Raw genomic sequence first — 16,647 nt, forward strand, 5'->3', positions numbered from 1 at the left:
CTTCTCTACTCTATCTTTGACTCTTTTCAGCTGTTCTGTCAGCTGGGAGACTTAAATCAAAGATCTTTGCCTGTTCTTTGGAAAAACTGCTTTGAAACTGTTAGAATGGAGAAGGTGCTGTTTTGTTCACCTGCTCTAGTGCTGGTTATTCACTGGTTAGAAATAGAGGGAAAAAAGGGAAAATGGAATATCTGAAAGCAATTTCTAAAAGAATATTTCAATGAAATATATTTTTCAGACTGCAGAAGCACATAGCTGAAACCATATACTTCCCTGTGGAGATCAAACGTCTGCCATTAGCCCCTCCAACCAAGACAGGAGGAAGGGTCAGCAAAATGGAGAAGGTTAGTTAATTATTTCTGCAGCCTAACTGATAGAAAGGAATGGAAAGTATTACAAGGGTTTTTTTTGGCTATACGCACTACTTATGAGAATGGGATGGTTTCCTTAATTTACAATTGCTCATGTTAATTGGGAACGTTTGATTATTCTTCCTATTCTAGTATCAAGAATGACCCCATGCTAACTGAAGTAGCTCAATTGTGAAATAGAGGCAAGACTTCAAATTGGTCTGAGTATGCAAATTGTGTGGAGGGTGTGGAGAGTCTACAGAAGGATCTGGATAGGCTGGGCGAATGGGCCAGGAACTGGCAAATGGAATTTAATGTTGGCAAGAGCGAGGTGGTCCACTTTGATAGGAATAATGGTAGGAAGGATTATTACTTACGTGGCGAAAAACTGCAGCAGGCGACGGTGCAGAGGGACCTCGGGGTCCTTGTGCATGAGTCGCAAAAACCCAGCTTGCAGGTGCAGCAGGTGGTCAGGAAGGCGAATGGGATGCTGGCCTTCATAGCGAGGGGGGTTGAATATAAAAGTAGGGGGGTCTTGCAGCGGCTGTATAGGGCATTGGTGAGGCCGCAGCTGGAGTACTGTGTGCAGTTTTGGGCGCCGTACTTACGCAATGATATTTTGGCCTTGGAGGGAGTGCAGAGGAGGTTTACTAGGCTGATGCCGGAGTTGAGGGGGTTGAGCTATGAGGAGAGGCTGAATAAACTAGGCTTGTACTCGTTAGAGTTTAGAAGAATGAGGGGAGATCTCATTGAGACATATAAGATGATGAATGGGATGGCTAGGATAGAGGTGGAGAGACTCTTCCCGCTCAGAAAGGATAGTAGGACTAAGGGGCACAGCCTCAAGATAAAGGGGGTGCGGTTTAGAACGGAGTTGAGGAGGAACTTCTTCACTCAAAGGATGGTGAATCTCTGGAATTCTCTGCCCGTTGAAGTGGTGGAGGCTGCTTCGCTAAATATTTTTAAGACGCGGGTTGATGGGTTTTTGATAAGAGAGGGGATTAAGGGTTATGGGGAGAGGGCGGGAATGTGGAACTGAGCCACGACAGATCAGCCATGATCTTATTGAATGGCGGGGCAGGCTTGAAGGGCTAGATGGCCTACTCCTGCTCCTATTTCTTATGTTCTTATGTTCTTATTTTCCCATGAAATAATAGAGTAATTAGACATCGTGTACGAGAGATGGAATCCAAGATGGTGCAGAGCGAGGCGAATTCTTGCAAGCTGTGCCCAGGTTTTTAGATTTTCAGACCTATTTTTTGGGTGAATTTGAAAATGCAATCTTGCCATGGGTAGGGGAGGGAGGGTTTACACTGCTGCCAATGGTGGGGGCCGGGGGCGCGATGTCCACGGGTGAGGGGTGGTTCACTGGGAGATTGGGACACCTGAGCAATGGCAGTCTGCAGCCAGCTTCACCACCTTCTAATTCTATCTTTTACTCTTGATCTATGCTTTTAAAACTTTATTCTAACTCTTTTAAACTCTGTAGCAAAGTTGACCTTTCTCTATGCCTGAGCTATGATTGCAACAATACATTCTACATCTTCTTACTTCTTTCTCGATGTATAGTCTGTATAACACACAAGAAACAATACCTTTCACTGTGTACTAATACATGTGACAATAATAAATTAATCGAAAATCAGATCAGCAGTTTGATTACCAATGAACCCCTTGAACAAGGAATGCTCATGTAGGATTGCAGGTGATTATATTTTCAAGTAAAATATCAAACATGTTAAGCAACATTTCAATTTTAGATCATTACATATTGAAATAGTGTCTCCCAGAGTTTCTGTTGCTTCTGTTAAGTGGATTTATTTGTTATTGCAAACATGTTGCTTTAGAAATATGAAGTTCTCTGATTATGTCATTCATATAATGGACACTGAAAATTAAAAGCTTTCTATTTATTAGAGATCAGCCAATAAAAGGATCAAGGGTAGCATGAAGAAACATTCTGTTTCGATTTCTTTGAATCTTTAAAGTGATCTGCTAATTCATTTTTGCAGGTAGATGAAGAAGGAGCTATCTCGTTCCATGGAGTGGCCTATGTAAATATGGCTCCTTTATTGTATCCAGGTGTAAAGCGAATTCGAGGAGCATATTCAATACATCCTTACAATGAGCTTGAAATATTTGAAAAGGTAACATTGATGGACTAAGACAACGTGCGTTATTTTGGGGAAGCTCGCTGGTGAAGTCAGCTGCAGACTGCTTGGGATGCCATTGCTCAGGTGTCCCAGTCTCCCAGTGAACCACCCCACACTGTTCCCATGGATATTGCACCCCCCCCCCACCCCACCTTCATTGGCAGCAGTATAAACTCCCCACCCATGGCAAGATTGCATTTTCAAATTCTCCCAAAAAACAGGTCTGAAAATCCTATTTTCTGGCTCATTTGGCACTTAGAATTTTGATTGTGCCCCAAGTGTCATAAAAATGTGAAAATGGGAGTGTTCCCCACTGGTCTTTTGGGTGAGTTTCGCACTGCAATCTTCCGACAGTCTGACAGTTTTTCTTACATCTGGAAGCTTTGTGCCAGTGGGGGAAGCTAGCTGCAGAAAGCTCAGGTGCCACAGTGCAGAGCCCCCCCCAATTTCCTTCTGACCTGAGAGACCTCCTCCCACCACCTTCCATCAATGGACAATGGAACACCCCTATCATTAGAGGCATTGTCACTTTCCCACATCAATATGTGTTGCAGGCATTAGGGCATCAAGACCCTCCCGATGCATCCCCTGGTGGACTGCCAACATGGCCCCCTCCATCACAGCCCACTCTGTGGCCCTTCCCTGCACTGTTCCTCCCCTGCATAACCTCCACTTTGTACAGCCCCCACTTCACAATTCCCCTTTGCATGCCCCCCCACCAACCATCCCCCTTGCAGAGCACCCCCAGGTGATCACCCTCCTTTAAAGCTCCCTTGCTTAAACCACCTCATTGTGCATACCCCTCCTCTTCATTGTGCCACCCCATTCAGGCCACAACCCCTTGCCACTGTCCCAGGCACAATTATGGTACCCAACTGGGTGGTGCCAAGGTATTAGGTGGACACTGTCAGACTGGCAGTGCCCGATGGGTACTGCGTGGCCATGATGCCCAGTCCCCTCTATCGCAGAGTAGTGATTCTACTGTAGTGAGGGGTGGAAGCAGCCATTCTAGGCAAGGTAAGTCCTTTTGAATTGATGTTAATAGGCTTTGCTCCCTTGCTGGGTGTGAACGCATTCTCGCCAGCAAATCAGGGCTGGGGGGATATCAGGTGCGAATCCAATTTTTCCCCCTGTATGCTATCTCCCAGGCTCGGCATGCTGACTAACCAGTGTGGCAAACGATACGGTTGCACCCAGCATGTGTGCTACAGAACACTAAAGTATGAAAAAAAACTGGAGAAATGAATATAGGGAGAAAATTAATGCCGTCACTTCCAATTTAAATCCAGGAGCAAAATAACGTTCATCGCTTTAGTGAATTTTCAGAAAATGCTCAAGTTTTCAGAAAGATCTCTTGCGTTGCATTGAAATTTATACTTCTTTATGACATGAGCTTTGCTGGTAATGTCTATATTGTGTATGATTTAGACAAAGCGTAAGAACCAGGAAACTGCTGGCATCCCAGGTGCATTGAAGGGTCAGGCTGTGCATACCAAAAATGCCCTTAATAAGGTTAAGGATGATAAAGGATCGAAGGAAGTATATAAGAAGGTATGATTGCTATTGTTACCTAATCTTGTTTTGCTCTCACAAACGGCTTGGTGGCACAGTGGTTAGCACTACTGCTTCACAGGCCAAGGGACCCGGGTTCAATTCTGGCCTTGGCTAACTGTCTATGTGGAGTTTGTACATTCTCCCTGTGTCTGTGTGGGTTTCCTCCGAGGGTTCTGATTTCCTCACACTGTTCAAAGATAGGTAGATTAGCCGTGGTAAAATGTGTAGTGATACAAGGATAGGGTGGAGGAGAAGGCCTGGGTAAAACACTCTATCAGAGTGTCGGTGCAGACTTTCTGCACTGTAGGGATTCTTTGAGAGGCATGTATATAGTTTTGAAATGTAATGACTGTAATTTGTATATAACTGTAAAAATGTTTTTATCCTGCACTGTTTGCAATTTATAGACAGGTAGGTTTGCAATGGTTTAATTGAGATTTTTATGAATAAAGTAGGGATTCTTTGAGGCTAGTGTTTCAGTGGAGCTGTATGAGCACAAAGCTATTAATGCTCTGAAGAAAAGTCACTGAGACTCAAAACGTTAACTATTTTCTCTCTCTACAGATGCTGCCAGTTTTTGAGTTTTTCCAGCATTTTCTGTTTTTGTTGCAAAGTTTTCAAAGCTTTTGATTAGTCTTATTCAATGTGCCAATAAAGCTATTTATCATTCTCACAGTTATTCTCCTGATAGTGCCCTGTTACAGTTAGTTGTCATCCCTGTAAGTAGTTTATAAGAGATTTAGTGCTGGTCTGCATTCATTGTTGGAGCCCTTTTGAGAGCTTACACCTGCTGAGATAGATACACAGCAAATAGCTATTAAGCCCTCTGTACCAATGCCAGCTGAGAAAGAGTCACCCAGCCTTATTCCATCTTCCAGTTCTTGGTCCATAATTCTGTAAATTTCTGCTTCCCCCACCCAGCAAGGAAGTGAGTTCCAGACATCCATAATGCTCTGGCTGGAAAAAATTCATGATGTGGAGATGCTGGCGTTGGACTGGGGTAAACCCAGTAAGAAGTCTCACAACACCAGGTTAAAGTCCAACAGATTTATTTGGTAGCAAACGCCACTAGCTTTCGGAGCACTGCTCCTTCATCAGGTAAGTGGAGTTCTGTTCACAACCAGAGCATATATGCCCTGTTTGTGAAATGTTGTGAAACAGAATTCCCACTTACCTGATGAAGAAACAGTGCTCCGAAAGCTAGAGGCGTTTGCTATCAAATAAACCTGTTGGACTTTAACCTGGTGTTGTGAGACTTCTTATTGTGGAAAAAATTCTCCAGCCTCCCTCTAATCCTTCTACCACTTGCTTTAAATCTATACTCCTTGACTAATAACCTCTCTGCTAAGGGAAATTGTTCCTTCCTATCCACTCTATCTACCCCCTTTATAATTTTGTACACCTGAATTAAATTTTCACTCAGCCTCTCTGTTCCAATGAAAGTAACTCCAGCCTGTGTAGAATTTTCTCATCACTAAAAATCTCTATTTTTCGTAACAGCTTTGTAAATCTGTTCTGTACCCTCTCAGATACGATCTGTAATGTGATGACCAGAATTCCATGCCATTTTTTAACCGTGGCCTAGCTAGTGTTATACAGTGCTAGGATGACCTCCTTCCTCTTATATTACGTGCCTGTTTGGGTATACTGAGAGAGAAGTTAGTATGGCCAATGCACCTAAATAGTATCTGCAGAAAACCGCATTCTCAGCTAGAATCATAGAATCCCTACAGTGCAGAGGGAGGCCATTCAGCCCATTGAGTCTGCATCATCCACAGTCCCATCCAGGCCCTATCCCCGTAACTCCACTTATTTACCCTGATACCAAAGGATAATTTACTATGGCCAATCAACCTAACCTGCACATCTTTGGACTGTGGGAGGAAACCAGAGCACGTGGAGGAAACCCACACAGAGACTGTGAGAATGTGCAGACTCCACCCGAGACCAGAATTGAACCAGAGTCCCTGGTGCTGTGAAGCAGCAGTTCCTGCTGTTCCTTTACTCTCTCAGAATCCTACCATTTATTGTGCTCTCCTTTGCTTTGCCTTGCCTGCCCTCCCCAAATGTATTACCTCACACTTTCCTGAATTGAATTTCATTGTCATTTTGGGCTTTGACAGAGGGTCATCTGGACTTGAAACGTCAGCTCTTTTCTCTCCTTACAGATGCTGCCAGACCTGCTGAGATTTTCCAGCATTTTCTCTTTTGGTTGCATTGTCACTTTTCTGGCCACTTGATCAGTCCATACTGCTTTCTTCCTGCCATTGACAGCTTCTCCCTCACTTTTGACCATACAATCAAATGTTGTTTCAATGCAAAATTCTTAATCATGCCCCCTACATTTAAATCAAAATCATTTTACATATATTAAAAATATACAAAAATAACAGTTGACCAAAACCGTTTGCTTCTTACCACCAAGCCAATTTTGGATCTAACTTGCCACTTCTCCTTGGATCTCATGGGTATTTAAAATAAAAAAAAGACCAAATGCCTTATTAAGGTCTTCAGCACAAATTGAACTTTCCTTTACACTCACTCAGAAGAATGAGTAGATTGCACTGCACAAATTTGTCCTGAACAGTTGAAAAATTGTACTAATTTGCATTTATATTTATTAACTGCATTGCAGGATTAGAATAAAGTTATTGCACTTTGATCTTGCCTAACAGCCTAAAATGTTTGACATTCCATGTTAGCAGACAGACCTATATGTTTGGTATAACCTAAAAGATGTGGAGATGCTGGCATCTCTGGACTGGGCTAAGCACTGTAAGAAGTCTCACAACACCAGGTTAAAGTCTAGCAGGTTTGTTTGGTAGCAAAAGCCATAAGCTTTCAGAGCACTGCCCCTTCAGCAGGTGCTTGGGAATTGTGAACATAACTTCCACTCAACTGATGAAGGGGCAGTGCTCCGAAAGCTTGTGCTACCAAATAAACCTGTTAGACTTTAACCTGGTGTTGTGAGACTTCTTATTGTGCATAACCTAAAAGATCCAGATGTTATCTTTATCTAACTTTGAATCAAAGGCTTCTGAAAATCTCATTCATATTTGAATATAGCTTCAAGTGACCCCAATTATGTTGTAAGTTGAAGCTAAATTAGAACTCCATCAAAGATTGTTCCTCGGACAAGATTCGTATTTGGACTTGGTCAGCATTTGGGATATTTAATTAAACAATATATTTTAGAGGATGAAGATGGTTTTTCTGATGCAGAGGCTAATACAGGATCTTGCCATTCTTTTAGGGGATGAAAAATAATTCTTGGCTGTGTTAAACTAGGTATACTGTTTTTGCTTCTTTTTGGGAAGTTTTCTTCTGATCCAAAAGATTGCATTTCATAAGAACATAAGAACATAAGAAATAGGAGCAGGAGTAGGCCATCTAGCCCTTCGAGCCTGCCCCGCCATTCAATAAGATCATGGCTGATCTGTCGCTGCTCAGTTCCACTTTCCCGCCCTCTCCCCATAACCCTTAATCCCCTCTCTTATCAAAAACCCATCAACCCGCGTCTTAAAAATATTTAGCAAGGCAGCCTCCACCACTTCAACGGGCAGAGAATTCCAGAGATTCACCACCCTTTGAGTGAAGAAGTTCCTCCTCAACTCCGTTCTAAACCGCCCCCCTTTTATCTTGAGGTTGTGCCCCCTAGTCCTACTGTCTTTTTTGAGCGGGAAGAGTCTCTCCACCTCTATCCTATCCATCCCATTCATCATCTTATACGTCTCAATGAGATCTCCCCTCATTCTTCTAAACTCTAACAAGTACAAGCCCAGTTTATTCAGCCTCTCCTCATAGCTCAACCCCCTCAACTCCGGTATCAGCCTAGTAAACCTCCTCTGCACTCCCTCCAAGGCCAAAATATCTTTGCGCAGGTGCGGCGCCCAAAACTGCACACAGTACTCCAGCTGCAGCCTCACCAATGCCCTATACAGCTGCAGCAAGACCTCCCTACTTTTATATTCAATCCCCCTCGCTATGAAGGCCAGCATCCCATTCGCCTTCCTGACCACCTGCTGCACCTGCAAGCTGGGTTTTTGCGACTCATGCACAAGGACCCCGCGGTCCCTCTGCACCGTCGCCTGCTGCAGTTTTTCGCCCAGTAAGTAATAGTCCTTCCTACCATTATTCCTACCAAAGTGGACCACCTCACACTTGCCAACATTAAATCCCATTTGCCATTTCCTGGCCCATTCGCCCAGCCTATCTAGATCCTTCTGCAGACTCTCCACACCCTCCGCACAATTTGCCGTTCCCCCAATCTTGGTGTCATCAGCAAATTTCGACACCCTACACTCGGTTCCCTCCTCCAGATCATCTATATAAATGGTAAAAAGCTGAGGCCCCAGCACCGACCCCTGGGGCACTCCACTAGTCACCATCCGCCAATCCGAATAGCACCCGTTGACCCCCACTCTCTGCCTCCTATTTGACAACCAATCCTCTATCCACGCTAACACCCTACCCCCAACTCCATGTCCCTCGACCTTCTGCAATAACCTCTTGTGAGGTACTTTGTCAAACGCCTTCTGAAAATCTAGAAAGACCACATCCACCAGCTCTCCTCTATCCACCGCCCTAGACACATCCTCATAGAACTCCAGTAAATTTGTCAGACACGACTTCCCTTTCGTGGTTTGTCGACAGGGGCACAGAAAGATAGGCAGGAGGAGGTGACTGACTTAGAGGGACAGAAGGGGGCTGGCAAGGTGATAGTGGTAGGGGACGGGAGGGTCAGAGGTATCGATAGGAGGTTCTGTGGACAGAGGCGTGACTCCAGGATGGTGGTCTGCCTCCCTGGAGCAGGGGTCAAGGATGTAACGGACAGGGTAGGGGGAATTTTGAAAGGGGAGGGGGCACAGGCTGAGGTCATAGTACATGTAGGGGAGGGGGACATAGGAAGGAGGAGTAGGGTAGAGGTCCGTAGGCAATTTAGGGAGTTGGGGGCCAAACTAAAGAGTAGGACCTCTAGGGTGGCACTCTCTGGGTTGTTGCCCAGTACCAGCAGGGCAAAGAATGACGAGATCATGCAGCTGAATGCATGGTTGAGGGATTGGTGTAGGGTGGAGGGCTTTACTTTTGTGGATCACTGGGAGGTGTTTAGGAGAGAAGGGCAATTGTACAGGAGGGGTGGGGAGAATTTGAATGGGAGGGGAACTAATGTCTTAGCGGGGAGGTTAGCTGGGGTGTTTATGAAGGGTTTAAACTAATATGGAGGGGGGGTGGGGAGGTGGCTGGGAGAGAGTCGGGTGAAAGGAAAAGTATCAGGGAGAAGGAGGTTCCGAGGGACACTTGTGGGTTGAACTGTGTCTGTTTCAATGCTAGGAGTGTGGCAGGGAAAACGGATGAGATTAAGGCCTTGATGTTTGTGAGGCAGTTAGATGTGGTGGCTGTAACAGAGACATGGTTAAGGGAAGGGCAGGACTGGCAGCTGAATGTTCCTGGGTACAAGTGTTTTAGGTGTGACACAGGAGGGTTGAAGAGAGGTGGAGGGGTGGCACTGTTAGTCAAGGAAAGCATCACAGTAGTGCAGAGGGAGAACAATATAGAAGAGAGAGGGATTGAGTCACTGTGGGTGGAGTTGAGGAATAAAACGGGGGAGATTACGTTGCTAGGGGTGTATTATAGGCCACCCAACAGCCCGAGGTCAGTGGAGGAAGGCATCTGCAGGGGCATTTTGGATAGGTGCAGGAAGAATAGGGTGGTTGTAGTGGGGGACTTTAATCTTCCTGGAGTGAATTGGAGGGGGCCTAGAGCTGGGGGTACGGAGGGAGAGGAGTTTGTGAAATGTGTTTTGGAAGGGTCTCTAGACCAGTATGTAACTAGTCCGACTAGGGGAGGGGCTATACTGGATTTAGTGTTGGGTAATGAGCCGGGGCAGGTGGGAGAGGTAGAGGTAGGCGAACATGTGGCTAATAGTGATCACAAGTCCATCTACTTTAGGATAAAAATGGAAAGGGACAAGTGCCGGCCGAACGGGAGTGTGCTGAACTGGGGAAAGGCGAACTATGGCAGGATTAGGAGGGAGCTGCAGGACACTGATTGGGAGGGACTGTTAGCTGGCAAGTCCACGGTTGGCAAGTGGGAGGCTTTTAAGGGTAAAATGAAATGGTTGCAGGGGAGGTATGTTCCGGATAAGCGGAAGGATGGGAAAGGTAGGATTAGAGAGCCGTGGATTACAGGGGGTATTGAAGACTTGGTCAGGAAGAAGAGGGAGGCGTATGTTAGGTCGAAACGACTGGGTATGGAGAGTGCGCTGGAGGAATATAGGGAGAGTAGGAGGGAGCTAAAAGGGGGAATTAGAAGGGCGAAGAGAGGGCATGAAATGGCTTTGGCTGGTAGGATTAAGGAAAATCTGAAGGCATTTTATTCCTATATTAGGAGCAAGAGAGTAGTTAGAGGGAAAATTGGTCCTCTTAGGGACAAAAGTGGGGAGATATGTATTGAGTCGGAGGGAATGGGGGAGCTCCTGAATGAATACTTTGCGTCGGTATTCACGAAGGAGAGGGGTTCGGAATCATGCGGTCTGTTAGAGGGAGCTGAGGATCAGCTGCAGGAAATATCTGTTACGAGGGAGGAAGTGCTAGGGCTTTTAGGTAGTGTAAGGACGGATAAAGCTCCGGGGCCTGATGGTATTTATCCCAGGCTGCTTAGGGAGGTGAAAGATGAAATTGCTGGGCCTCTGGTGCAAATCTTTGTCTCTTCTTTGGACACAGGTGAGGTCCCAGAAGACTGGAGGGTAGCAAATGTGGTACCGCTGTTCAAAAAAGGTAGCAGGGATAACCCTGGAAATTATAGGCCGGTGAGTTTGACATCGGTGGTAGGGAAATTAATGGAAAAAGTACTTAGGGGTAGGATGTATGAGCATTTGGAGCGTTGCGGTCTGATTGGGGATACGCAACATGGCTTTGTTAGAGGGAGGTCTTGCCTTACGAATCTGGTGGAATTCTTTGAGGAGGTGACAAAAACAGTTGACGATGGGAGAGCCGTTGATGTCATCTATATGGATTTCAGTAAGGCGTTTGACAAAGTCCCTCATGGTAGGCTGGTAGAAAAGGTTAAGGCGCATGGGATACGAGGTCAGGTAGCTAGGTGGATTGAGAACTGGCTGGGTAATAGGAGACAGAGGGTAGTAGTGGAGGGGACTTTGTCCGGCTGGAGGCCAGTGACCAGTGGTGTGCCGCAGGGCTCAGTACTGGGACCTCTCCTCTTTGTAGTCTACATAAATGACTTGGAAGAGAGCGTAGGTGGTGTGATCAGCAAGTTTGCTGATGACACCAAGATGGCAGGGTTGGCGGGTACCGAAGTGGATTGTGAGGTGATACAACAGGATATAGATAGGTTGGTGCAGTGGGCAGATAGGTGGCAGATGGAATTTAATCCTGACAAATGCGAGGTGATGCATTTTGGAAGGAATAATGTAGAGAGGAGCTATGTGATTAAAGGTAGACAAATTAGGAGTATAGAAACACAGAGGGACCTGGGAGTGCAGGTTCACAAATCCATGAAGGTTGCAACACAAGTGGAGAAGGTTGTCAGGAAGGCTTATGGAATGCTATCCTTTATAGGAAGGGGGATAGAGTTTAAAAGCTGCCGTCTAATGCTTCAGTTGTATAGAACGTTGGTTAGACCGCATTTGGAGTACTGCGTCCAGTTCTGGTCACCTTACTACCGGAAGGACGTGGAGGCTCTGGAAAGGGTGCAGAGGAGGTTTACCAGGATGTTGCCTGGCATGGAGGGGCTGGGGTACGAGGAAAGGTTGGAGAAACTGGGACTGTTCTCCTTGGAAAGACGGAGATTGAGGGGGGACATGATAGAGGTATATAAGATACTGAAGGGAATAGACTGAGTCAATAGTGAGAGACTGCTCCCTAGATTGGTAACAAATACAAGAGGACATGATTTAAGGGTGAGGGGGGAGAGATATAATTTGGATATGAAAGGAAGATTCTTTACGCAGAGAGTTGTGGGGGTATGGAACGCGCTACCGAGTAGGGTGGTGGAGGCGGGAACATTGGACTCGTTTAAGGTTCAGTTAGATAGGCACATGAGTGAAACGAGGATGGAGGGTTATGGTAGGGGTATTAAATAAGGGTTAGAACCTCGGGAGAGACCGGAAAGGCAGGCTTGTGATTAACGTTTTTGTCTTTTATTCCGGGTGGAGGTCCACCTCGTTGTCAAACGAGGGGCATGCACACGGTGGGTCGTGCGTGGGCTACTCTTGGAGGTTCCAGGAGTGGCCTAGTACTTCGTGTTGGTGTGTGTGCTTGATCCTGGACCGGTAGAAGGGCGCCGCAACAGCTCGGTGACTAGCACTGCTAGCTGTGCAGATACATGGATTTGGGCCTGTGTCTGTGGGAGTTTGTGCATTCTCCCTGTGGATGCGTGGGTTTCCTCCGGGCGCTCCGGTTTCCTCCCACACCCCAAAGATGTGCTCTTAGGCTGATTGGTTTTACCAAATTGACACTATTCTCCCCTGAATCTGGCTAAGTCAGGGGTTCTATTCGTAGACACGCAGGGTAGAATAGGTGTAGGGTGATGCGGCGGCGCGGGCTTGTTGGGCCGAAGGGCCTGTTTCCCGTGCTGGGTTGTTCTTTGTTCTTTGTTTAATGAAACCGTGCTGCGTCTGCTCTATCAAGCAATTCCCTTCAAGGTGCCTCGCAATTTCCTCCTTAATGACAGATTCTAACATTTTACCTACCACAAACGTTAAACTGATCGGCCTATAATTCCCCGCCTTTTGCCTGGCACCCTTCTTAAACAACGGCGTAATATTTCACTCCGTGTTTAATCTTTTTTTTGCCTTCCTGTAGAACTCGGTAAATTTGAAGATGGTCACCGGGGACCACGCACCAGATCAAGAAATGCCAAGTGTTCCTAATGTGGAAGGAGAGGTATGTATGTTAAAGTAGTGAATTTTTGCGGTGAGATGCAGCTGCCTTTGAAATTGTACAGGGGTTTTCCTTTTCCAAGTCATTCTAGTCATTCTGCCAGTCTCATAAATTCAAAATTGTCCATTACTATCCAAACCCCATGTTAACTTCTCCACTGAGATCCCCCCTTGTTCCTTAACCTCTGCATGGAACAATTCCTCATCCAATGCACTGGTTGAAGCACTATAGGAGGTTACAGAAATAAAAGTAATCTTGCAAGCATTTGAGTAAAAGGGTAAGGAGAGATGGCACGATGGCACAGTGGTTAGCACCACTCACAGCGCCGGGAACCCGGGTTCGATTCCCAGCTTGGGTCACTGTCTGTGTGGAGTTTGCACAATCTTCCTGTGTCTGCTTGGGTTTCCTCTGGGTGCTCCAGTTCCCTCCCACAGTCCAAAGATGTAGGTTGATTGGCCATGATAAATTAACCCTTGTGTCAGGGGGATAAATAGGGTAAATATGAGGGTTTATGGGGAGAGGGTCTGGGTGGGATTGTGATCGGTGCAGAAACAATGGGCTGAATGGCATCCTTCTGCACTACAGGGATTTTAGGAATTTTAAATATGAAACATTGTGTAACAGAGAATCAGTGCTAAATGAAATAAGGATGATGCGCACATGGCTGGTTCAGGATAGAAAATTACTCTCGGCTAAGACCAAGGGTCAGATCAAGCCCAAGAAGGGGTGCAATGCCTTATTTTATCAGTTTGGATCTTGTTTGTCTCTCTCACAGGGAGCTTGAATTGGATTCAATTTGAATTTGGTTTTTGGAGCAATTCCTTGTGTTCTTGTATGCACATATTTTGTGCACAGGCTACCAGTGTGCCACATGCTGGCCTGCTATAATGCCAAGCAGTGAATGCATTGTGCCTGACAATAAAGCATTACAGTAATCAGGTGTAACAGACTGTGATGTCGACTCTGGAGGCTGGGGGGGGTGGGGGGTGGGGGGTGGGCGGGGAGTGGTAGCCACATCCGAACGTAATACATCAGTTGTGGGTCTAAGATTTCTTTTGGTGTGGCTGATCTTCCTTTCATTCAATAATCCATTTATCTTTAACTATCATGTTAATGAGTTCCTTCACTCAAAAACTGCTTTACTGTTACGTTTCAGCAATATTTAGAAGCAAGGTCATACATTATCCTGGAGTTCAGTCTGGAAAAGCCTTTAGTGCAGAAGCGACTCCGTGAGGAGCTGGCTAAAAGGTACATCTCAGACAAAACAGAGAGCACTCATAATTCTTTCAGATGTGCAAATTAATATCTTGTTCATGAAATGCTGATAAGATATAAAATATATGTTTTTCATTCCACGTATCATAGGAATACATCTTGGGTTCGAGGAGAAGCCATCATGTACTGAACAAATGCATAGAAATGATGGGTGGCACAGTGATGTAATGGTTAGCACTGCTGCCTCACAGGGTTCAATTCCCGGCTTGGGTCACTGGCTGTGTGGAGTCTGCACGTTCTCCCCATGTCTGCGTGGGTTTTTTCCGGGTGCTCCACTTTTCTCCCACAGTCTGAAAGATGTGCTGGTTAGGTGCATTGGCCATGCTAAATTCTCCCTCAGTGTACCCAAACAGGCACCGGAATGTGGCAACTAGGGGGTTTTCACAGTAACTTCATTGCGGTGTTAATGTAAGTCTACTTGTGACACTAATAGAACAAAGAACAAAGAAAATTACAGCACAGGAACAGGCCCTTCGGTCCTCCAAGCCTGCACCAAACATGCTGCCCAACTTAACTAAAACCCCCTTTGCTTAAAGGGACCATATCCCTCTATTCCCATCTCATTCACGTACTTGTCAAGATGTCCCTTAAAAGTCACTACTCTATGCGCTTCTACTACCTTCCCCAGCAATGAGTTTCAGGCACCCACCACTCTCTGTGTAAAAAATCTGCCTCGTACATCTCTTTTAAAATCTGCCCCTTGCACCTTAAACCTATGCCCTGTAGTAATTGACTCTTCCACCCTGGGAAAGGCTTCTGACTATCCAGTCTGTCCATGCCTCTCATAATCTTGTCGACTTCTATCAGGTCTCCCCTCAACCTCTATCGCTCCAGTGAGAACAAACCAAGTTTCGCCAGCCTCTCCTCATAGCTAATACCCTCCATACCAAGCAACATTCTGGTAAATCTTTTCTGTACCCTCTCCAAAGCCTCCACATCCTTCTGGTAGTGTGGCAACCAGAATTTAACACTATATTCCAAGTTCCTAACTAAGGATCTATAAAACGGCAACATGACTTGCCAATTTTTAAATTCAGTACCCTGGCTGATGAAGGCAAGCATGCCGTATGCCTTCTTGACTACCTTCTCCATCTGCATTGCCACTTACAGTGACCTGTGTACCTGAATAAATAAACTCTTGATGGCATGAAATTACACATAGGCAGTGTCGCATGTGATCTCCAATATACATGTCTGAATATGCATCATTGTGCTAGCTAAAGCACCTCAGTTTCATTATTGATGTTTGTTACTATTCTGTCTCAATTTATTCTGTAAACCTAAAACAAAATTATCATCTCCTCTCAGGGAGATTCAAGTTTAATACTGCTCTTTCTGCTGATAGGTATAGAAAGACACTGGTGGATTTTCCACTCTCGTTTTCGAGGGGGCAGGGTCAATGGTGGGAGCAGGAAATTCCACAGGAGTCCCAGAAAGCAGTGTATGCTGGCAGGATTTCCCAACTCCTGTCAATTACTTAAAGGGAATTCCAATATTGAAGGTTGACATCCCCATTGGAATACATTTACATCTAATTATTTTATATTCTATTTTTATTTATTAGTGTCACAAGTATGCTCATATTAACACTGCAATGAAGTTATGGTGAAAATCCCCGAGTTGCCATACTCTGTTGCCTATTTGGGTACACTGAGGGAGAATTTAGCACGGCCAATGCACCTAACCAGCAAGTCCTTGACTGTGGGAGGAAACCCATATCAGCCCTTTATCCCTGATAGTCCTCACTCCCCGCTAGGTTATCCATTCACATTGGCGTGACGGTACACTGACCTGAATCACAAGTCTCTAACAGCGCATACCTGATGTGCAGAACCCGCCAGAGGAGTTCAAGTGAATGGATTCGTCAACATTAAGGGCATTTAAATGGTCTTGCTGTGGCTATATAGGGCATTGGTAAGGTCGCAGCTGGAGTACTGTGTGCAGTTTTGGGCGCCGTACTTACGCAAGGATATTTTGACCTTGGAGGGAGTGCAGAGGAGGTTTACTAGGCTGATACTGGAGTTGAGGGGGTTGAGCTATGAGGAGAGGCTGAATAAACTAGGCTTGTACTCGTTAGAGTTTAGAAGAATGAGGGGAGATCTCATTGAGACGTATAAGATGATGAATGGGATGGATAGGATAGAGGTGGAGAGACTCTTCCTGCTCAGAAAGGACAGTAGGACTAGGGGGCACAGCCTCAAAATAAAGGGGGGGCGGTTTAGAATGGAGTTGAGGAGGAACTTCTTCACTCAAAGGGTGGTGAATCTCTGGAATTCTCTGCCCGTTGAAGTGGTGGAGGCTACCTCGCTACATGTTTTTAAGACGCGGGTTGATGGGTTTTTGATAAGAGAGGGGATTAAGGGTTATGGGGAGAGGGCGGGAATGTGGAGCTGAGCCACAACAGATCAGCCATGATCT

At 45.7% G+C, this 16,647-nt stretch overlaps 1 protein-coding gene across 1 annotated transcript in view; it reads left to right on the forward strand.

The window, feature by feature from the left end:
- Positions 1-16,647, forward strand: part of cfap70 (cilia and flagella associated protein 70) — a 75,498-nt gene that overhangs the window by 16,051 nt on the left and 42,800 nt on the right. Inside the window, exons 8-12 of the mRNA XM_080206163.1 lie at positions 239-344; positions 2,363-2,497; positions 3,932-4,054; positions 12,877-12,957; positions 14,111-14,202. Of these exons, the coding sequence (XP_080062289.1) occupies positions 239-344; positions 2,363-2,497; positions 3,932-4,054; positions 12,877-12,957; positions 14,111-14,202 (537 nt within the window). The remainder of the gene's footprint in view (positions 1-238; positions 345-2,362; positions 2,498-3,931; positions 4,055-12,876; positions 12,958-14,110; positions 14,203-16,647) is intronic.

This window comes from Carcharhinus amblyrhynchos, chromosome 18, assembly GCF_965287045.1.
Source record: "Carcharhinus amblyrhynchos chromosome 18, sCarAmb.v2.hapA, whole genome shotgun sequence".
NCBI lineage: Eukaryota > Metazoa > Chordata > Chondrichthyes > Carcharhiniformes > Carcharhinidae > Carcharhinus > Carcharhinus amblyrhynchos.